General features: G+C 44.2%; 3 protein-coding genes across 5 annotated transcripts in view; 1 reads left to right on the forward strand and 2 right to left on the reverse strand.

The window, feature by feature from the left end:
- The window catches only part of LOC106038157 (meprin A subunit alpha-like), a 16,867-nt gene extending 9,842 nt beyond the window's left edge, over window positions 1-7,025 (reverse strand). Inside the window, exons 1-9 of the mRNA XM_013184452.3 lie at window positions 6,796-7,025; window positions 6,675-6,699; window positions 6,503-6,556; window positions 4,762-4,802; window positions 4,601-4,676; window positions 3,623-3,740; window positions 2,419-2,594; window positions 1,991-2,212; window positions 953-1,099 (exon numbers count right to left, since the gene is read on the reverse strand). Coding sequence (XP_013039906.3) covers window positions 953-1,099; window positions 1,991-2,212; window positions 2,419-2,594; window positions 3,623-3,740; window positions 4,601-4,676; window positions 4,762-4,802; window positions 6,503-6,556; window positions 6,675-6,699; window positions 6,796-6,855 — 919 coding nt within the window. The 5' untranslated portion in view covers window positions 6,856-7,025. The remainder of the gene's footprint in view (window positions 1-952; window positions 1,100-1,990; window positions 2,213-2,418; window positions 2,595-3,622; window positions 3,741-4,600; window positions 4,677-4,761; window positions 4,803-6,502; window positions 6,557-6,674; window positions 6,700-6,795) is intronic.
- Window positions 7,026-8,488: 1,463 nt separating this feature from the next.
- On the forward strand, window positions 8,489-9,805 carry LOC106038161 (taste receptor type 2 member 40-like). Its single transcript, XM_013184457.3, is given in 2 exon segments — window positions 8,489-9,211; window positions 9,213-9,805. Coding segments are annotated over 2 exon segments (954 nt in total). The 5' UTR covers window positions 8,489-8,578; the 3' UTR covers window positions 9,534-9,805.
- Window positions 9,806-10,481: 676 nt separating this feature from the next.
- Window positions 10,482-21,407, reverse strand: ANKRD66 (ankyrin repeat domain 66). Of its 3 annotated transcripts, none has more exons than XM_048065775.2 (5): window positions 20,685-21,407; window positions 19,265-19,981; window positions 18,539-18,698; window positions 16,728-16,956; window positions 10,482-12,703 (listed from the first exon to the last, which is right to left on the reverse strand). In XM_048065775.2, exons 3-5 carry the CDS (start codon window positions 18,675-18,677, stop codon window positions 12,523-12,525), a joined length of 549 nt encoding a protein of 182 aa, XP_047921732.1. In that variant the 5' UTR covers window positions 18,678-18,698; window positions 19,265-19,981; window positions 20,685-21,407; the 3' UTR covers window positions 10,482-12,522. The 3 variants fall into 3 exon arrangements, with proteins under 3 accessions (XP_047921732.1, XP_047921731.1, XP_047921733.1); XM_048065774.2 differs by having other exon boundaries at window positions 18,539-18,784; XM_048065776.2 differs by lacking the exons at window positions 19,265-19,981; window positions 20,685-21,407 and adding an exon at window positions 19,104-19,231 and having other exon boundaries at window positions 18,539-18,784.
- Between the last annotated feature and the right edge of the window lie 110 nt (window positions 21,408-21,517).

The raw sequence follows: 21,517 nt of genomic DNA on the forward strand, positions 1-21,517 counted from the left end.
AGTGTCTAATTTTTCCCCCGCTGCCTTTGAAAACAACAGAACCCTGCACAATTCCTGTATCCTGACAGCAAGCAAAACACTGCAGAGCTCAATACACTTGTATTTGTTCAATATATGTTTAAATGGGTGCATCAGAGCCAAAGCCCTGATCAAAAGGACCCTGTACAACACCGTCCTCGGAAGAGGGTTAATCACTGCCGGGTTGTTTCTCAGGTAATTCTTCAGCCTCCCTGCGTGGTGCAGCTTGAACAGGCTGGGAGCGAGCAGCAGCTCCACCTTCCTGATGTGGCTGTGCATCACGCAGCACGCCTCCCTCGAAGAATTCTCCTGGGGGTGTTTTTTCCTGCTCCGCGACACACTGCTGAAACTCAGCTCCCTGTTCTGATGGTCCCGGACTGGTTTCAATATTGGAATTTGTTTATAAACAGGATCTGTGTTTTGTGATATTTGCCTGTGCATAGACTTCTGCAAAGATGCCTGAAGTGAACTCCTGTACAAAGGGGAAGTGTTTCTTAGCTTCAGTTAAAAAATAAAAACCAACTCAAAATACGGTAATATATGCATAAAAGGAGGAGAGTCTCATCTGACTTAATTGGGTGGAGTTTCACCAAAGTCAGCTGTGGGAAATGGGTGGAGCTCCCTGAATTTCAATGGAACTGCTACCAACTTGCAGCAGCTAAATCTCAAACTCTCATTTCTCCATGATGTTATGATATCGAGAAGAGATTTAAGGAAGGGTTAAAGATTTCATATGAAAATGATTAGTCTTTCCATCTGAAAATTCGAGAGTCATGTTTAGCATCATGAATATATTGATTAACATTAATAGTAGGGTATTTCTAAAGACTTAATTACCTCTGTCCATCTCACATCTTATTTTCACGTCTTACATTTTCACATCTTATAAAAGCACGGTGAATTCTAATGACAGTCTAAAAAATACATCTGTTACCTGCACAGTTTCCCACCAAAGTATGGTCTTCTTCTCCTGATTTGCCCAATGTGTGGTCCCAATCAGCATCATCTTGCCCACTTTGCACCATCCCACAGATATTGGTGTATTCAAAGGAGCACTGGTCCAAGAAGGTGAGGCTCGAAGCTGCCAAGAACAGAGTAAAATATGTTTTGTTCATTAATATCAAAAAAGCCTTGCCCTGTTAGCCCCATTCCAGTGTGCTTACGTGCTGCATTTAAATTCATGAAATACGTTCTTAATACAACTGAAAACTACACAGACTTTCACATCTACCACTCTGTTACCACACATAAATTATATTTTCCCCTAAAAGAAGCATCTTATCTCTTTTTCCCAATCTAAGCTGGATATTTCCTTGCATGAACCACCTTGGCCTCTGCATGCCAGTTCTCCCTTTCAGATATTCATCATTTTCTCTAAGCCCGTTGGGACTAGGTTCTGTGGCCCATTTCTCACTTCAGGGTGTAAATCAGAAGTAGTTCTGCTGAAGCTATTGGAAATGTTCAGGTATATGTTAACAGTAAGTCAGTACCGTACAAAATCTGGAATGTTTACTTTCATGCTTTGCAAGTGAAGCTGGAAAAGTGATTATCCCAATTCATGCTCCTGACCCCAGTTGTCTTATCGACCATCATGTAGGCAGAAAAAGGAAACTGAAGTACTCTGACTTCAGAAGCCCTAATTTCAGACTCTCATTGTTCGAAGATTTTATCATCAACAACATGAGATCGTCATCCATGAAGGAAACTGTTATTATTTACAGGTAATCTTACGGAAAAGCCTGGGTGAACAAAAGCTATTAAAAGACTCTTGATTCACTCCAATGGTGTTCTGTAATGACATGGGAATCCAGCCACCACGGAGCTCACTGCTGCATAAGAGCTATAGTTTCTTTTAGCACTGTAAAAGGATCCCAAGAGTGAAGTGTTCTTGCTCCTCTCATGTGACTCCATCCACGTTATCATGAAGCTTGAGAAAGGGTTTTCAAGTATATGTGTGAGAAGATGAACTTACTGCAGTTGTACATGCGATTCAGCTTCAGTAAGTCAATCCTGCTCAAGTCCAACCTCTGCCCAATAATCTCATTAAATTCAGGAATTTTTGTTGTAATGGAAGGGACGTTGCTGTTGATGTTGAAAGAATATGGTCCGTAGTGCATGACTGACTCATAATCATACGGGGTATTGAGATCATCAAGGAAACTATCACTGTGTTTGTCAAAGGCATATGCAAAACCTAGACAAAAACATATGCACATGATTAGGCAAGACCAGAAATAAAACTTACCACATAACACCATTTCAAAATGCTTTACCCGTGGCTAAATAATGGTCCAGTTGTCAACAACTAGGCAGTCATTCTCAACCAGAGACATTTTAGCATGGTGAAAAAGGGGCATGCATCTACAGATAATTCTCAAGCGTGTCAGACCTGCATTGTACCTTCAATAATTTCATCCCACCATATCTGAACATAGTCATCACGATCCGTCCGGGATTGCTCGTGGTAGAATCCCAAGGCATGCAGGACCTCGTGTTCCACTGTGGCTTTATAGTCACACCTCTCTCCTATAGACACCGTCTGGCCTCTCTGAAGATCCCCCACATAAGACCAGCACCTGTAAGGCAAAGACTGAGATATTGCACCCATTTTCATAATACCTTCTATGATTTGTATTTATATTGAATAGAGCTGTTAATCTGCATGGGATTTCTGGACAGTAGTTGTTGTCCCCAGCTTCCTGATTGTCCTACTCAGCGAGCAGGGAGGTCCCCCACCTAATTTCAGACACTCACAGCGCTGGCAGCTGCTGCTGAGTTAGCTTCCCTGGCACCTTTACAGTCCCTGGACGGTTACAGGCATTTGGGATGTAAGCCATCAGACCTATTTTAGACTTCTATTTTAGGCAAGAGGGTTTATGGCTTGGAAGAATCGCCTCCTCCCCACCGAGTGCCAAGGCAGCCCGCAGTGAGCTGCAGAGTGTGGGAGGTGCTGGGTTCAACGTTTGGTCGGGTACCCCCCCAGTTCAGCCCCTAAAAGCAAGGAGCACGTCCCGTGCTGATGCTAAGACACTGATGACATCCCCTGCCCCTAACAAACACCAGGAGGAAGTTGATTGTTTTCCCTGAAAGAATGCCGAGAAAGGGGTTCAATTCAGTAGCCAGGATATGAACGGAAATAAATTATTATAAAATGTTATATTAATATATTATATAGATATTATATATTTACATTACATATAATTAATATATATACTTTATATATTATTTAATGTATACGTTTATATATTATTTATAATATATAGTATTAGATGATGTATATTATATAATAATCATAATATATACTATACATATACAATAATATTATAATATAGTATATTACTACATGTTATTATATATATATTTATATTTATATTATATATATATAATAAAATATTATATTAAGAGAACATCAAATGCAGATAGCACCTTTGCCTGGTTAGTCTGTCTGCATTGGCTCCAGCATAACGCAAATAAGCTCTGGGCCTGAAATGTGGCTCAGGTATTTATGCCCTGTGTAATAGCCAGAATGAAAGCAAAGTCTCCTCATCAGAAGAAAATCAGATCCAACAAGGTGGTACAAGCCAGGCTGTTAATACAAAATTACCCATCCAGCTTCTCAAATTTCAGGTAAGTCTGCTCCCCTTCATAGGGCTTGAAGTCAATGCAGGACTTCAGCCTGAACATGTCAAACGCCTGCAGGACAACACCTTTAGCATTCAGATCTGGAAGATACAGCAGAGGATAGCAGTAGCAGTTGTACTTATTTTATAAAAGAATAAGTAGCTGTAATTCTAAATATGAACAAGCATGCATTAGAAATCTAAACGTATAAAAATGTCTACTTGGATCAGAGCTTTTGTCAGATCCCATAGGGAAAGATAATAATTTTATTATCTTTGTTAGACAAACTGATCGAGCTGGAAAACAAACAAAAACAAAAAAAAAAAAAAAAAAAAAAGCAGACTTTTGGACATCTGAGGCATTGCTTGGGTTTTTCTAGGTACTTTTAGTGCACATCATTGTATTATCTGAGCTGTCGAGTATTGTAAACTTCGAATTTGGGACTGGTAAACGCAGGAGAGATCCATAGGATTTTAATACTGTTTTACTATTTGTTTTATACCTGAACTGCTCAAACTTTTAAATAATACCTAAAATTAGATGAAAACAAGAAGGGAGAATGCTCTGAATATTTTCGTTTATAAAATATCTGCATTTCCCTGGACTGGGACTGGAGCTGAGACTGCTACGAAGAGATAAGGCATGAAGGGTGCAGTAGATCAACACACATGTTCTTGAGATTAGGATTTCCTTACTCCATTATCTGGAGACCCCAGCCAGATACACTGATATTAGTTAAATGAGCTGCTCAATTAGCATCAGGCTCATTACTGGGACTGTCACATTGACAACAAGATGTGCTGGAGCAGAGTTGCATCACTCAGTCTGGCCAGGAGTAACATAGCATTAACAGGGCATAACTCAATAGCAAATGAAACAAAAGCAGCCCAGAGAGCTGTACAAAACCAGAGTACATATAATGGAAGCCATACAACACTACTACAATAAAAAGACTTATTACCCAGGCTGTCAGCCAGGATGTAGGGGATGGGAAATTTCCATCTGTAGGAGTTGTTTCTTAGAGCGTTCCTCTCCAGCTGTGGATGATATTAACATACTGGTGTTAACATTTTAGCCCAGCTCACGCTCTTAGTGGTGTTAGTTTAGATGAGCAACACTTACCGGTAAGATAATATCACCCTCAAAAAGCTGCCTTCCTGTTTCTGAAAGGAGATAAACAACCATTTAGGTCAGAGCAACACATCAAGAACTGCAGTACGGTGGGTTTTTTTCAAAGACCACACAATTTATCATGAGGCTGCCTCAACAACAAACCCATCTCTCCGTAAACAGCAACCGCCCAGAAACGGGCAACAAATAGCCACCAACACCCTACAGCATGCCAGCCCGCCACCTGCAACAAAGCAGGATTTGGGGTTGAATGAAGATCTCCATAACCATTTCATAACACCTGAGAGGAGACTTTTTTTCCTAGACTTGTATCCTGAACCCACCATGGGCTTCAGAGCATTGTGGATATTTAGGTAAAATGGGATTTGTCCAGAAGTTAGGCATCTAATAGCCCGATGACTTGGCTAACCTAGACTGATCATCTGGGATGCTCATAAGATCAAAGGAGAAAGACAAGGATTCTGGAGAGGGAAGGGGTTCATCCCTATTTTTCAGACCCCTGAGCCTGAACTAAGCTCAGATTCAAGCAATTCAACCTAAATGCCTACCCTATGTATGTGCTATATGTCTCAGATACACCTGCAGCCACCCAGTTGCCTAACCATAGGTGTCTGGTGCCATTTAAGACACACCAGGGTATCCAAGATATCCACATAGGCTGGTAGATACGGAGTCTGGGAGGCTTCTTCCCCTTCTACAGGTGCCACAGGAGATGGATTTGAGCTGGCAACAGACACCTCTGATTTAAGCAGCTGATCCTCATCTACCATGCTTTGAAAGCACAGCACTTGAGACTCTTATTTCATACTTTCAGTTTTTTAAGGTGCCAAATTCCCTGTCCAAATTTGAGTCCAAGCCCCAGCCACTGTATGGTCCCACTAATGTAAAATTATTTAATGCCCTTGTATAGGCACAATCCCAGCACAGACAGTTCATCTATAACCTATTTCTATAACCTTTTGTTATAGAAATGTCTTATTCTCCTCACATATATACAAAGAGAAGAAAAATAATAATCTAGCATCATGTGCTCTGTTCTGTCAGCAAAATCAGAGGAAACGAATGCCAGAGCATAAAGCAGATAAGAGTCCATGTCAGGAAATGAAAACTCTCTCAAGGCAACACTGCTGAAGCCCTGTGGCACGGCTGAAGGTACTTAAGATTCGTATCTTGGCCACTGGTGATGTGAAACCCAGCAGCTCACTTAAGATGAATGCACGTCAACAAAACAGAAGTCGAATTAGAGCCACTGCCAAGGTTTCTCTGGTGGTGGTATGGCAGAAGAGTGCAGGGGTTGATGCAGGTTTGGTCCAGCACAGAGGTTGCTGAGCCTTGCCCAAGAGCCGTTGAGTATGTTTCCAAATTTAAGAGTAAGGTATTGGGCTTCCTACAAAATTAGCCTTATGGAAATTTCCTGGCCTTTCCATCTTCCCTTTCCAATAGGAACCTTTATGGACCTTTCTGTCCTCTGCCCCATGCCCTGCTCCTGCCTTGCCGTCTTCTCCAACTGTTACCAGACTCCACAAGGGAGGTCTCCTCCCTTCCCCCTAGAAACAGCTAGGGGTCATCCCACACATTTTTAATCATCCTGCAGTACTTACATCTTGGGGACTTTGCTCACATAGGAGGGATCTTTCAGACCCCTGACATCTGCCAGACTTGTAGTCGCCCAAAGGCTAGCTCAGATCTCTGTAATAACTCGGCACTCCGCTTACTTACTGTCCTGACTTACCTGAGTTTATTTCTGGGATGTCCTTTCTAAGCTGCCCTCCATCAACAGCATACACTGGCAAAAAATAAATAAATAAATAAATAAAAATTAGTCACTAAACAACATGAATTGGTGTCATTCCCCACGTGATGACTGATAATCTTCCCCTAATATAAAAACACAGTGTCCTTACCTCTGTCATCAACAGAGTTTTGGATCTGAAACACAGAAAGCACGGTTTCAAAATCACAGACAAATGCAGTGAAATCTCACCCTGATCACGAGCCAGAAAATGGAGGAGAAGATGGGAATACCGTAAAGGCAAAGGAGCAGGTAGCCAGTGCTGTGAAACAGCATATCCTCCAGGGATCCATTTCAGAAGACTATCTGGTGCTACCAGCCCGTGTAGATATAGCGTCCTGTGGGGGATTAACCTTCAGAAGAACTGATAAGCCATCAGAAAAGTTGAACTTTGAAAGGAAGAGCAGATTTTTATCTTATATATAGCCATAAGCAAAAACTGATAAGCAATCTGCCTCCCCATAATAATTAGTCTTGGCACATTAACCCTTGTGGCATTCAGGAGATATCGAACTCTTTAGTATTTCTGTGACTTCTTCAGAGGCAATCTCACTTTTTTTCTGCTTTAGAAACCATCCTGGCCCCATCCTGACATGAGGCCAATGAAGCTGCTGAGAACGGAAGCAACACCCTCTTCAAGACAAGAGGCTTAGGGTTCGCAGTTTGAATGAATAATTCACTTTAACAAAAAGATTTAGTTGGTGGGTTTTGTTTTTTGTTTTTATTTATTTCTGGAAACATCTTGATGCAAACACATAAACACTTAGCTTTTATATATGCGATTTTGGGGGTAAAACATCATCTTTAATTAAAAATTTGTGTTATTTTTGTAATCAACAGAACATCGGCCATAAGGTTCAAACAAAGCATGCTAGTTTGGGTTTCTTCAGGAGACCTCAAAGGGTTTGTCCCTCAGGACAGGGGTGCAATGAGGGGTCCTGGCGTGGTCCCACAGACGTGCCTATGAAGCCACGTGCTCCCAGTGCTTTGCGTGGGAATCCCCCCCAGGGCTTTCCCTGTGGGCACAAGTCTCGCAGGCCAGGGTGAAGCAGGCCAGGGTATGGATTTACTTGTGCAAGAACATTTCAACAGGTTAATACTGTAGCTAGGTCTTAGTGAAAAAAATGCAAATAGGAACATGTGATAGTGACACTCCGTGAGCGGTGTTTGCATTTGTATCCCCCAGAAGACAGGTGCTTCACTCTGAAAAGAGGAGATGCTGGTGGTTTATTCCTTGTAGCTATTTGTTGAGATTAATTTTTTTCTACTTACATCACGACATCAGCCACGATTTGGTTGGTTACTGTGGTCTCGGTGGGGAAGACTCTTTACACACCCAAAGTCTATAGGAAGTCTGTGCTCTACAGAGCTTTCCGCAACTTGCTTGTTAGAAAACAAAAAGCAAAACAAAGCAAACCAAAACAAAACAGGTTTTCAGGACCTAAAGTCATTTGGAAGCTTGAGAGAAGTTCAGGGTGGAGGGAGCACAGTATGGTCCCGTCCCCTAAATTCCTCACATTGCTAGCAGAGACTGTATTTGGCATGTGGGTTCTGAACCCTGGCACAAGGACTCATGCTTATGTTTGCCCCTTTCCTTCATATGCTTCAGTTTAAGCCTTTAAAAGAAATTACTGCTTATCCTGAACTGCCTTCCCCCTACCACGTGTCTGTTCACTTATGATTAATGCGTTACCACTGGGAAAATGAAGATGGATTTTGGTGCCCTCGGAGAGTAAAACTGCGGAACTGCACCTACATTGTTTGTGTCACCAAACACAGCTCCTCTGGGCTGAAATTCAAATATTGAAGACAGGCACCGATGCCAAGTAAGGGAATACCTGCCACATTTACATTCCTGCACCTGCGCTGCTCTGAATAGGAGCAGCACCAAGGTCCGCCCCCGCCAGCAGCTCTATAAAACTTCTGTTCCCATACGTGACGCTCAGGGAACAGCATCTGCCATCCTGTGCTGAGCATCGGCACAGCAGCCTGCGTGTCCACCACCCGTCGTGCAGGATGGAAGCTTCCCACTCTCAGCAGCAATTTAATGCCACCTCATACGATATCGCCGTTATGGTCATCATCACACTTCAGACCTTTTCTGGCATGTGGATCAATGCTTTCATTGTGGCCGTGTCTTGTTTTACCTGGGTTAAAAAGAAAAGCTTTAACTCCAATGAGAAGATCTTGCTGTTTCTGGGATGTTCCAGGTTTTGGTTTTTGTGTGTGACATGGACATATATCATTACTTCAATGATATTTTACTGGCAAATTTATATCAGCGGGGTAACCCGAATATTTGCACCTCTTCTGTGCTTTTCAAATTCTTCCAGCTTCTTGGTTTCTACCTGCCTGTACGTTTTTTATTGTGTAAAAATCGCGAATTTCAGACACACCTTCTTCATCTACCTGAAAGTAAAAATTGACAGGATTGTGCCGTGGCTGCTGGTGGGTTCAATGGTTTTGTCCCTGATCATGTGTAGCCCTGTCTTTGACATTACCAATGAAGTGAGCTGTTGCAACCTCAGTTCCACCCCCCTAGAATATTTCAGGAAACTGAATGAGAAAATGAACAAACAATATTCCTCTCTTTTTTATGTCTGCGGCTTTGGGTTTTCCATAGCATTCATGATAGTCATCTTCTCTGCCCTTTCTCCTCCTCTTTTCTCTCTGGAGACACAAACGCAATATGCAGACAAGCTCAGCAAAGAATCTCAGCATGGTTGCCCACATCAAAGCCATGAAATCTCTTCTGTCCTTCTTCTTCATCTACGGCATCAACTTCACATGTTTGATCGTGACAATGATTTATACTAGTCGGGAGAGAAATCCTGTGGCGTTTTTCTTTTTAGTACTCCAGTATGCTTTTCCGACTTTTCATTCCCTTATTCTGATTTTCAGCAGCCCCAAACTGGAAAAGATAGCGCTGAGGATTCTGCCCTGTGTGAAGTGCAAGCTTTGCATAAGGTAGGAAGTGTAATAAGAGACGAAGCCCATGAAAAATTCTGACATTTTCTTCTTAAAAACAAGTCACTCAGTCTTTAATGCAGTTCTCCAGCCAGTGCAGGTGATGTAGATGTGCCCTCTTCTCTATCTAAATTAAGAACACTTCATTACAATTCTTTGAATTAAATCAATAAGAGTTAAATAATTATTATCATTTGATTTAAATAATTCTTCAAGTTAAATTACTGTCAATAAAATAATTTAGATCTGGTCTGTGGGCTAGCTGTGAAAGGGGGATAACAGTATAAGAGTACTGTGTACCTAAAAATGCTTCCATATTTGCTGACTGAAACTACTTATGCTATATGTTTAGCTAACATATATCTATTTTGTTTTACAAATCATTTCTGCTGTGGCTGTGCACTTTGTCATATTATCGGTGGTACTACTGTAATGCACTGTGTGTGAATATGTGAATATGAATCTACTTATCAGAGCTGCGAGGGAAAAACAGTGGCAGTGAGAGGTGAGGAGCGATGAGAGAGGAGCAGCCCTGGGACCCCAGGTCAGTGCAGCAGGAGGGCAGGAGGTGCTCCAGGCACGGGGCAGAAGTTCCCCTGCAGCCTGTAAAGGACCACATCGGAGCAGATCTCCACGCTGCAGCCCCTGGAGGGCTGTGAGGAGGAAGAAGTGGCAGAGACGATCTGTTATGGGCCGAGCACACCCCCCAGGCACCATCCCCTGTGCCACTCGGAGGGGAGGGGGCTGAAGAGTTGGGACTGAAGGAGTGAAGTTAAGCCTGGGAAAAAGGACGATGTGGGGGAAGATGTTTTAGTTTTGTCTGTTTCTCACTATCCTGTTCTATTTTTAATAAATTAAGTTAATTTTCCCAAGGTCAAAGTTGTTTTTTTTTTTTTTTGTCCTTGATGGCAGTTGGTAAGTGATCTCCCTGCTATTATCTCCATCCATGAGCTTTTCCATCTCATTTTCTTCCTGTTCAGAAGTGGGAGTGGGAGAGGAGCTGAACGGGGTCTGCCAGCCAGTGAAGGCCAACCCACCACAGCAGATTAGCTGAACATGAAATAGGTCCAGCACAAGCAGAACATTTTTCATGCTGTTACACCTCAGGTGTTATACCTCAGGTGTAACATCATCCCAGCTGGACACGGATTCACCCTAATAAAAAGCAATCAAGCTTTCTCTCCGCTGTAATTTCTAGGACAACCTTTAATGTATTCCTACTAGCAGAAAGCTTCTTGGACCTTTTCCCCAGATAAAGGAGATGCGCTCATCCTGTAGGAGAGCAGTGTGAAGGGCTCACTGATTTCTATGTGCCCTCTATTAGAAATCAGCCCAGAAGAATAGCTCTCCTCAGAGAACACGAGTGGCCTCAAGACACTAATTTGAAAACCTGAAATGAAGGACAAAAAACTTGGTTTGTAAGCTCTTTATTTTAAGGGTTGCCTCTTCCATGGGCAAAGAACATTCCCTTCCCTCTTCCTCTCCATCCCCACAACAATGAAAGGGGAAGAGATTAATAAGAAAGTTTTTTGTTTGTTTTTGTTTTTTTTTTACCAACCATTACCTTTCACTCTTTTCTGGCTTTTCCCGCACTAGTAAGGCAAAAAAATTACATTCATGTTGTTCTGCTAAAAAGAAAGAAAGGGCCTGAGTCGTCTGATCAAAACTAGCCAGTCAGAGCACATTGCCTTTAGCTGTTTGCCTTTAGCTGCAATTGCACTTCTCAGACCAGATGCCAAACCCCACTGAGTCCAGTTCCACAACAGGAGAAACTGCAACACCCACATCCCCCAGGAGAGGTGGATCTTAAATGCCATCTGGACACATCTCCCCACCTAAAGGCCTTTAAAGGACAGGCATCACCGTACTTCCCTTCTTTTCCTGATGTTGCTCACAAAGTTGATCCTTCAACATGAAGTCCCTTCACAAAAAGACCACAGATTGTCCTTACTCCCTACAACCCATGTCACAACACCCCGCAAAAGCTTGCATACCACAAGGCTCCGCAGGCAAAAATAACATCTTTCACACAGAGAAAAATGCAGCTCCAGCAAAACCACGCTGAAGATACCTTTTTCCATCTCTGAAAGTCCCATAAGGGGAGGGAAAGCAGACACATAGGTGTCAGAGGTCGGTATGAATGGCTGCCCAGTGCTGGCATGAAAAACTGCCTTGGATCAAATTCCAAATATTTTTTTGCAGTCGAGAAGTGAAATAGTTAAAAAATGCTTTTCCCATTTTTTGATAAGGGTAAGGGATGAAAGAGGGATAGCTCAGGAGTGGTTCCATGGATTCCTGTGAACATAGATATAAAAATGGCTGGGGGCACTGCTAAAAATAAGGCAGTGCTCTAACTGTCTTGGCAGTCACAAATGTCTGAAACCAGTAACGAGGGAGCATGTATTCCCTTCTGCCGGACCAAGAATGGTAGATATAGGCTGTTAGACTCGTGTCCAGTGAAAGGTCAACATCAGAGTCCCCTGCAACCAGAAGAAGCAACTATGTCCCACTGCCAAAGAAAAGAGAGAGGCACCACCAGAGGCTACAAGCCCCTAAAGACCCCCCGTCTGACTCAGGACCAGAAGCAAACAAGCAAAGGGCATGGACATCACTACTGCGAGCAGAAGTACAGTGTCAGGTGATTTCCTCAGTCAAACAGGAACAAAAAGATTTCCCTCCCAGGCAATATGGGTAGGTGCTGTCATTTCTATAAGTATATATCCATTTCAGTGAATTACAGTATTAGTATACTTAAATACCTTCTGCAGTTTTCTGATATATGAGGTCTGATATATATAGACACGCAGATGGACAGAAGCACGCCTACCTACTCCCTAAGAACGACAAAATTTACAGTACATCATAAAGATGCATTCTTGTGGCCAACCGCTTCTGTTGTTCATCCATATTTCACCCTGCAGAAGCATCTGAGGTCTGCCAGGGTCTTTGCTCTGCACTGCAAGTTCTCGTTGGCACCAAGTAGGCAGGGCACACTACTGCTTCCCCATTTTCTTTCGATTCTTCTTTTGAGCAGCGGTTGTGTAGTTCTGCCGAGCACACGATGAGTTTCTCTCAAACTCTTCTTTCTTGAGTTCCCAGTCTTCATCTCTCTGATCCAAGGGGGTTCCTTTCGTTGCAGCTGTCCTGCGATAGTTTCTGCTCTCCACCTCTGCTCTGCGGAAGAAAGCAAGAGTTTATCTGTTTCCCCAGAGGCACCACCAGCCTCACTGAGGGCCTCAGCTGGGCCCTGTGTGCCATTGGGGCCGGCTGGACCCATCTATGTCCTCATGGGACAGCCCCGGCCTCCCCTCACAGAGCCCCTGCAGCCCCGCCACCATCACCCACACACTGACACCTCACCCAGGTGTAAGAACAGAGTAGTTCTGGTGGCAGGGGCCTACACCAAGTCCGGCTGCCTGACCACTTCAGGGCTGCCCAAAAGTTGAAGCCTACTACCGAGGGCATTGTCCAAATGCCTGTTGAGCGCTGACAGCCATGGGGCATCAACCACCTCTCTAGGAAGCCCGTTCCAGTCTTTGACCACCCTCAAAATAAAGGAATTTTTCCTGATGCCCATCCAGGGGGCATAGGACAGCACCTCCCTCTCCATTCCCCTCCTCAGGAGGCTGCAGAGAGCACTGAGGCCGCCTCTCAGCCTCCTCTGCTCCAGACTGGACAACCCATGTGTCCTCATCCTCTCCTCATAAGACATGCCCTCCAGCCCTTTTACCAGCTCTATTGTCCTCCTCTGGATGCATTCAAGGACCTTAACATCCTTTTTATCGTGTGAAGCCCAGAACTGCACGCAATAGTCAAGGTGAGGCCACAGCGAACACTAAATATAGCTGTAAGGCCTGTCTCGGAGCAGGCAAACCATTTTGCCTCCCTGCAGAGTTCTGGTTTTGTAACTGCTTATGGAGCCCTGACAAAAATATCACCAAATATCTGCAAAAAAAATGGTTTCCTGCCATACAGCAGCACCCTCACATCTGTGCAGGGGTGTCCCAGCTGAGAGCACAGAGCAAAGCCGGCGGCTCTGCACAGAGATGCGCTGCACAGCATGGGTTTAGTACATAGGTTTGTGCATATATATATGTATATATGTATAAATATGTGCCCTGGACTCATCTAGAGGGAGCCTCTGATGCAGTTTGGACTCTTGGCTCTTTGTGGGCAGGATGGCAGCAGGCATGGGCCACAGGTCTCAGTGCTGCCCTGGCGCTGCTCCCAGCAGCTCCAAAAGCATCCAAGGTAAAGCTGTGGTGCACAAAAAATTAATAAACCTGATGCAAATTACATGTTTGTTATTCAGAGGCAGCTCTGCATTTGAAGGCTGGTTTCAGTGCTTTGCATGTCCATGCAAACCTCAGCGAGTGGTGCAGATACCCTCTAGCAGAATATTCCTAATATTTATGTGTTAATAATATTAACGTGTTGATACATGTAATATTGACATGTGGATGCAAACAGCCCTCAGCACGGAGCATTCATTCTGGCCACATGAAGAAGCGTGTGTTCATGCGGCCAGCAGCACCACGGGCAGGCACACAGCGTGCAAGGTGCATGGTGGTGGTGGCAGGGAAGGATGAAAAGGGATTTAGGAAGGATTTGGATGCTCCTCTCACTGTTTAGATATGCACTCCAGCCCTGCATTTCGCACAGCCCCTCAGGCTGTTATTTTAAAAATCTCCTTTACTTTCTTGGTACCTTTTTGCATGACAGGCAAATATTCAAGGCTGACAGTGATGCTGTGTAACAAAATACTCCTCACATTTACATCCCAATGCAGCCAACAGGGTGACCAGAGGACAGATCTACTCTGTGCTGCACAGCATTAGCTGAAAACTTTATTTTGTGTTTGCAGCCAGACCAGTACTGCCCAGCTCCTGCCAGAGCCTTAGCAATGCCTGGAGATGGACATAACCACTGGGATCTTCTGCACAACTGCAGAAGCAGAAGGTAATTGTGATTGCACTACAAATACCAGTAATTCATGCTAGTTAACTCTATCTGCCGATGTGAGGAGGTGAAACTGTTGCATGAGGGTGAACACTTCCACAACAGCTGTAAATTATAGAGTTTGGACTTATAAAAATGGCTCCCAAACTCCGGTGACAAAGTTTTGGCTGCTCTGGCTGCCCGCAGGCTGCGTTGTTGCTGTGCGGTGCCCGTACATTACAAACTGTCCAAGGCACGGGCATTCAAAGAGTCTTTCTGGTTTGTAAGTTGTCACAGCCCTTAATCCTGCACCTCTCTGAGGTGTCCGTGGTGGGAGATTTGCAGCCCTGCTTGGTCTGGTTGCCTGAGTCCCCCAAGGGACAGACACTGGGTCCATCTCACTTCGCTGCACCGTCACCTCCTCCGTGTCACGACCACAGCCTGTCACCCCGGTCACCAAACCTTTTGCAGCTTTGCTGTAGCTCAGCACCATGAGCGCTCACACCCTTTCCTCCCGCTAGCCACGCTCCTGGCTGAGCTGTGCACGGCCACAGGGCGAGTCAGACCAGCACATGGCTCTGAAAGAAAACTATTCACTTTTTCCACCCCAAATGAGTCATTCACCTCAGAAAACCATCCACCAGCTACATGAGTCGCCTTAGGCTGTCGCCTCTCCGCTCATCTGGTGCCTCAGATTGGATGTCAATCATCCCATCAACCTTCCTGTCAATCATCCCATCAATCATCCTGTCAATCATCCCGTCAATCACCCTGTCAATCCTTCTTCCAGCTGCCTCCACCGCCCATCCCAGCCATGCAGACGCCTCTGCCTGCCGTGGGCATTGCCCGTCGGTGTGATCCAGGCAACCCCCCTCTTTGCTGTCACCTCACCACCGTGGCTCTGGGGCACAGCCAAGTGTGGAGCAAATTCTACACCCTTGGCAGAACGCGATAAACAGGAGTTCGTGGTGAGGTTAGTGTAAACACGACAGCAGCTGAATTGGGAGTCAATTGCTATAAACGATTCATTGAGGGGAACAAGTCTGCAGGCCTTTCACTCTCTAGGGAAGAAAGTATTTACCTGTTCGGATACAGAAACTACACAAGCAAAGACCCAAGAATAGTATAAAGAGAAAATCCTCATTAAGATGAAAGCATTAGGATGGATGTGGGATGGGCAGGTGACATGCAAAGGCTGCATCCGCTTCCACAATAACCAGAGCTTAGAAACATGAACGCGTGGCTCTCCTAGAAAGTTGTTTGCATGATAGTTTTGCAAAATCAGAGAAAACTTCAAGGGAGGAAAAAGCCTTTGGGTGCTCTCAGCCTTGGCACTCTCAGGGAAACAAATGGTATTTCTTGCCCAGGGGCCCCTGCTGGGCATGTTGTGGAGTCCTGTAAAGGGCTCTGAAATCGAGCTCATCAGAAAAACAAAACCAAAGCAAACAAATAGACTTGTTCCATTAGCTGAAGTTACATATGCCAAGACTGAGGCTTGAGATCTATTTCAGTACAGATTCACACAGATGGAAATAATTTTGAGCCAGATCAGTGGGGATATGTCAGCTGAAAAACACAACTGGTTGTTTTGAACTATTAAAAGCTTAATACTAATTGTATATGATGCCACAATGATAACTATAAGGGTTAAGACGATCAGACTTTTCCAAAATTAGAAAGTAACACATCCAGCCACCCTACTAACAGATCAAATGGTATAATTTTCAATAGTTACGTAAAAAGAAAAAAAAGTGTGTCAGTTTTTACCACAAATCTTGTATATACACTATCATTACTTGGTAAAGGGCTGTTCTTACACAATTTAACCTCTGCAGTCAGCGTTCACCACTCTAAGAGGTTAATACTCGTGGCATTGTTAGTTCTTCCTTCTGTATTTGCTTTGTATATGCGTTCAGAGAATCACAGAATCATTAGGGTTGGAAAAGCCCTCCAAGATCATCTGGTCCAACCATCCCCCTACCACCAATGTCACCCACTGAACCATGTCCCTAAGCACCACGTCCAACCTTTCCTTGAACACCCCCAGGGACGGTGACTCCACCACCTCCCTGGGCAACCTGTCCCAATGCCTGACTGCTCTTTCTGAGAAGAAATGTCTCCTCACTTCCAACCTAATTCTCAACAGCTTTGACAGGTTTAGGCAGAAAGATGAATAATGCACTCATATTCATTCCGGCCCTATATATGGCACTCGGGATCATCATCGTCTACCATGCTGGGAACAGCTACCACTACTCACGTTTCTAAGAACCTGGCACACTCCTTGTGTCCATAGATTTCCGCGAGCCTCCTGGGAGTGTCGCCGAAGAGGTCCGTCGCGTCCATGGCCGCGTGCAAGGAGTGAAGTGTGCGAAGCGCGCCCAGCCTGCCCGACTCAGCCGCAAAGTGAGCCGGGGTCCAGCCCGTGTCGCTCCTCAGGCAGGGCCGGGCACCATGAGCCACGAGGAGCTTAACCATCTCCGATTGCCCTGGCATGGAGAGAAAAACGGGGAGAAAAACTCCAAAACGAGGCTTTATCCCTTCAGGCTGCAGGAGACAGTCACCACCCACTTGGTCATGAATCCTTCCAGTCATGTTTTACCCGTGGCCTGGCCATTTTATTTATCAAATAAATGATATTCATTGGAAAATGCTGATTTTTTTTTTCCCAAAGTAGACTGCTTCCAGAAGTATTTTACAACACGAACAGCAATAAAATCAAAAAGCTTCCTGCTACTTCTGGAGTAGTACATCTCAAGTGGTAGGCTTGGCGGTGCTAGGTTAACGGTTGGACTCGATGGTCTTAGAGGTCTTTTCCAACCTAGATTGTAATTGTAAGTAACCCTTGAGTAATTGTCAGTTTACTATTTCATTTTTTCATTTTATTTTTTTTAGCTCAATCCAAAATAAAATTTAACATCAAAAAGTTGTGAACAGCTTTAATAAAACAAAAGTTTGATATGAGATAGAGAAATAACTTGTTTTCATTCAACTTCACATTTTTCTAACTTGTGGAATTGCCTAAAGAAACAAAAATAAAGTTGTTTCTACCCCGCTAAGCATGGCCTTTGCTGAGTGAGGCTGTTCCCCGTTGCATGCAGGCCACGCCAGCATCTCATCATCATTCCACAGTAACCCACCACTGTGTACATGTGGTTTCCTTGGGGCCACAGATTTCACTGCTTGTTGTATTGGATTTATCAAAAGGCCATCACAGTGTTTATAAGTCCTCGTTCCCTGATTTCATGCTTTGGCAGTTTACATTTTAGTCACATTAATGTTTCATATATAACGGTTATGTAAATTTATATATACATGAAACAGCTTTATGAAAATTGCTTGGTTCCCTGTTCTGTTGCCCAAATGAGAAATCTGTCGGGTGTAAAACTTGGTACCAGCTGTAAAGCAGCAAACTGATTTCTGAGCAAAGGCAGGTCTCATGATCTGAGATCCCAGCGCATATGGCAAACACTGCAGCACACATTTTATGCTGTGTACAATTATACAGCAACTGTATTGTTGCGTTCACATCTTTCTTTGCAAGGCCGCAAAAGGATATTTGACTTTAACAGCTCTGGCCCTGTGTTGGCCATTTGATTAAATGGATGGGAGAACGGGAGGGCAACTGTAATTAGTTTGTTCTATTTCTTTTGATAAATAACTGTTATAAACACAGTGGATTTCACTTTCTGCTCATTTGTGCATGTGCACGAGACACATCTCTGCACCGTATGAGGCCACCTCCTAGAAAATTATTCTGAGGGACAAGTGGACAGCCTGTATGTACATTTATACACGTGTTGTGGAATTGTACATGTACCAAATTCACAGTTTTCACAAGTGACAGAAAAAAAATTAAAGATCTCTTTGATGGTAATCCCATATATTATCTTGTGGGCACATTTCCCATGTAAAATGATATTGCCTTTCTCTTTTTCCTCATTAAGGACAAAGGGATCAATACAAACTCTGACAATCAGCAGTATTAATTGCTATCGTAGCAAGACAACTACAGTTGTGATGCCTTTCAGGACACGGTTTGCAGAGGTGACAGAGCAGGGGCGCCCTTACCTTTCGCAGCAGCCCAGTGCAGCGGGGTCCTGTCGTTCCAGTCCACGTCCTTGTGATTTGGGTCGCAGCGCCCCTTCCTCAAAAGCTCTTTCACCAGGTCATAGTCCCCCACAGCCACGGCTTCGTGGAGCTCCGTCATGCTGCACGCGTCAGAAAAAACCTGGTAAAGGGCAACGTCATTTAGTGCATGTTTGTTGATGCATCAGCTCCTCCCATTTAAAGCAGTTTTACCAGGTCGGGCAGTGTCTGGATTGAAAAGAGACATGCACTGTGAGAAACCAGGATTTATTCAAAAAAAAAAAAAAAAAAAGAAAGAAAGAAAAGAAAAGAAAAGAAAAGAAAAGAAAAGAAAAGAAAAGAAAAGAAAAGAAAAGAAAAGAAAAGAAAAGAAAAGAAAAGAAAAGAAAAGAAAAGAAAAGAAAAGAAAAGAAAAGAAAAGAAAAGAAAAGAAAAGAAAAGAAAAGAAAAGAAAAGAAAAGAAAAGAAAAGAAAAAAAAGAAAAAAAAGAAAAGGGAAATGAGAGAGGAAGAAAAAAGTATTTATTATCAAACCAGTGATCACAGACTGATGGTGACGTTTAGTTTACAGTCGTGGAAATCTGGAGCAAAGTGCAGCCCTTCATGTAAAGGACTCGTAGGCAAAACCACGTTGCCCTTCTCAAGAGTGTTGCTAAAGAGCAGCCAGCTCAGGCCAAACATTGCCATCGACCTGTTGTCACGCACTTACCCTGGAAACTGGCTCCTCCCTCGCCAGCGCTGCAGATTCGTTATTGGCAGCATTTTAGTGTAAGGAAAGAAAAGTCTGGTGAGTATCTTCTGTGCTCTTTTGTGCAAATAGCCTAGCTGTGCCATGTCGCTCAGAACGCTTGTCTCCATAGCTGCGATTTGCACTTTCCAACCCCATAAAACAGATCCGGATCAAGACATGCAAGCAGATCTTCAGCCCCTACAAGGCTATGGGCTTCAATGAAAAGGGGAGACCTGCTTTGCTGGCAGGGCACTGAAGCAGCTTGCAAAGATCCCTACAGGATCCCATCATCCTGGTGATGGAAATGCTGCCATATTTTCTCCGGTCTGGCCAAATCAACAGGGGCAAAGCTTTTATATTCCCGTACCAACAGCTAGTCTTGAGCCAATTAGTCCAGTCCCCTTCAGAAACTTGGAAGAGTTTTAGGCCTTTATCCAGTTTCTGCTTCACTGACATTTACTTCATGGAGCAACGTTCACAGCTTGCGGCTTGGGAGAGTGTAATTTCCATGCTGAGCACGTTATAAAGGACCAACATCGGAGCTCGCAGAGGCTGATGCCAGGGAGGTTCCCAATCCTAGGGGCTGCATCCTGCGAGCCAGAGGTAGATGGGGCTGCTTCCCTGCTCCTGGTTCCCATATACATCCCAAACACAGGCCGGGATGGAGAGACACACCACCTTCTCTATCCAGTTTTCCTGTTAAAAAAGGAAAAAAAGTTAGTAAGTAGTCAAAAGAGAGAGAGAGATAGAAAGAGGGAAAGAAAGAAAAAGAAGGAAAGAAAGAAAGAGAAGGAAGGAAGGAAGGAAGGAAGGAAGGAAGGAAGGAAGGAAGGAAGGAAGGAAGGAAGGAAAGAAAGAAAGAAAAAGAAAGAAAGAAAGAAAGAGAGAGAGAAAGAAAGAGAGAGAGAGAGAGAGAGAAAGAAAGAAAGAAAGAAAGAAAGAAAGAAAGAAAGAAAGAAAGAAAGAAAGAAAGAAAGAAAGAAAGAAAGAAAGAAAGAAAGAAAGAAAGAAAGAAAGAAAGAAAAAGAAAAAGAAAGAAAGAAAGAGATATGAAGGTCAGAGGAGATGCAAGAGGAGGACCCATACATGACAAGGGGACAAGTGAACACAATAAAAAATATTATGGGTTTTGGTGCTCCTCAGTGGGTTGCAGAAGTAATGTTGGCTCGAACGTATCTGTAACTTCAATCACTCATTCACCTCCTCCTCCTTGCCTCTCACTTGCCTTGAAAAACCTGTTTCATGATTAATCAGAAGTCTTCAGATCAGTCCTCCGACACCTCTCATTGCCATTAAACCTACACTGAAAACGATAGTAAAGTGTGCATCCAGCTCTTCGCTGAAATGAACATTGGACAAAAATACAGATTAAAAAAAAATAATGCATATTTTCACATACCTTTCTTGTTCCTTTCCAAGGAAATGCCAACAAAATTCAACAAAACATAACTGAAACTTCGAGCTCCCTTCTGCTCCGCTAACTTCAGGTCACTCTCACACAAACACACACGAAGGGTGAGGACCTAAACCCAATGAGCCCATCCCACGAGCTCAGCAGCTCTCCAAAGAGACAGTCCGTGGGTTCGGTTTCCTAAGCAATTTAGGCCAGTCTGAATTTTACCTACCCTCCATCTCTCCCTTTTGCTAGCCTTAAGGCTCGTGGGGCTGTTGATCCCTCTGAAAGCTGACCTTTTAATTATCGGTGCTGGGTTTAAGGTTAGGGTTAGTTTAGGTTTAGGGTTAGGGTTAGTTCCCAGCCTGCAGCCCACGCTCATGCACCTGTGCCAAGCTGGCACCATCGAGGGGGGCAAACACCGGGACTATGTAAAGAGGGATGGGGACAGATCTGCTCCATCAGTAGGGACCTGAGCTCAAAATCCGCCTTAAACCACTCCAGCAGCAGCACCCAGAAGTGGGACTCGCTTCCTCAGGGCGTTGCTGTCCCCCTTCTTATGTGATTTTAAGATCAGATTCGGATTTTTGTGCAGAGCCCCTGAGCCAAACGGAGCCGCTCCGACCTTCCCCATCCTCCCTGGGACGTCACGGGGGGTCCGGGTGCTGTGCCCAGCCCTGTTAAAACTCATCCCCGACACGCAGAGGGGACGCCCGGCATCCAAACAGCCGCGGGGTCCTCTTGCCAGCGTGGCATTTTATTTTTTTGGGGAGGGGTGGAGGTGGGATGGCTCATTGCAGGAGACTCGTCGGCAAGGCCTGGGGAAAGGTCTCTCCCAG

The sequence above is a fragment of the Anser cygnoides genome, chromosome 3 (assembly GCF_040182565.1).
Source record: "Anser cygnoides isolate HZ-2024a breed goose chromosome 3, Taihu_goose_T2T_genome, whole genome shotgun sequence".
NCBI lineage: Eukaryota > Metazoa > Chordata > Aves > Anseriformes > Anatidae > Anser > Anser cygnoides.

Bases quoted from the DNA above. Each gene is read 5' to 3' on its own strand.
- ANKRD66 (XM_048065775.2), bottom strand. From the start codon at position 18,677: ATGACGGAGCTCCACGAAGCCGTGGCTGTGGGGGACTATGACCTGGTG. The intron at 16,957-18,538 runs GTAAGGGCGCCC...TCTCCATGCCAG, and splicing joins GCACTGGGCTGCTGCGAAAG to GGCAATCGGAGATGGTTAAG. The intron at 12,704-16,727 runs GTGAGTAGTGGT...TTTCTTCCGCAG, and splicing joins TGTGCCAGGTTCTTAGAAAC to AGCAGAGGTGGAGAGCAGAA.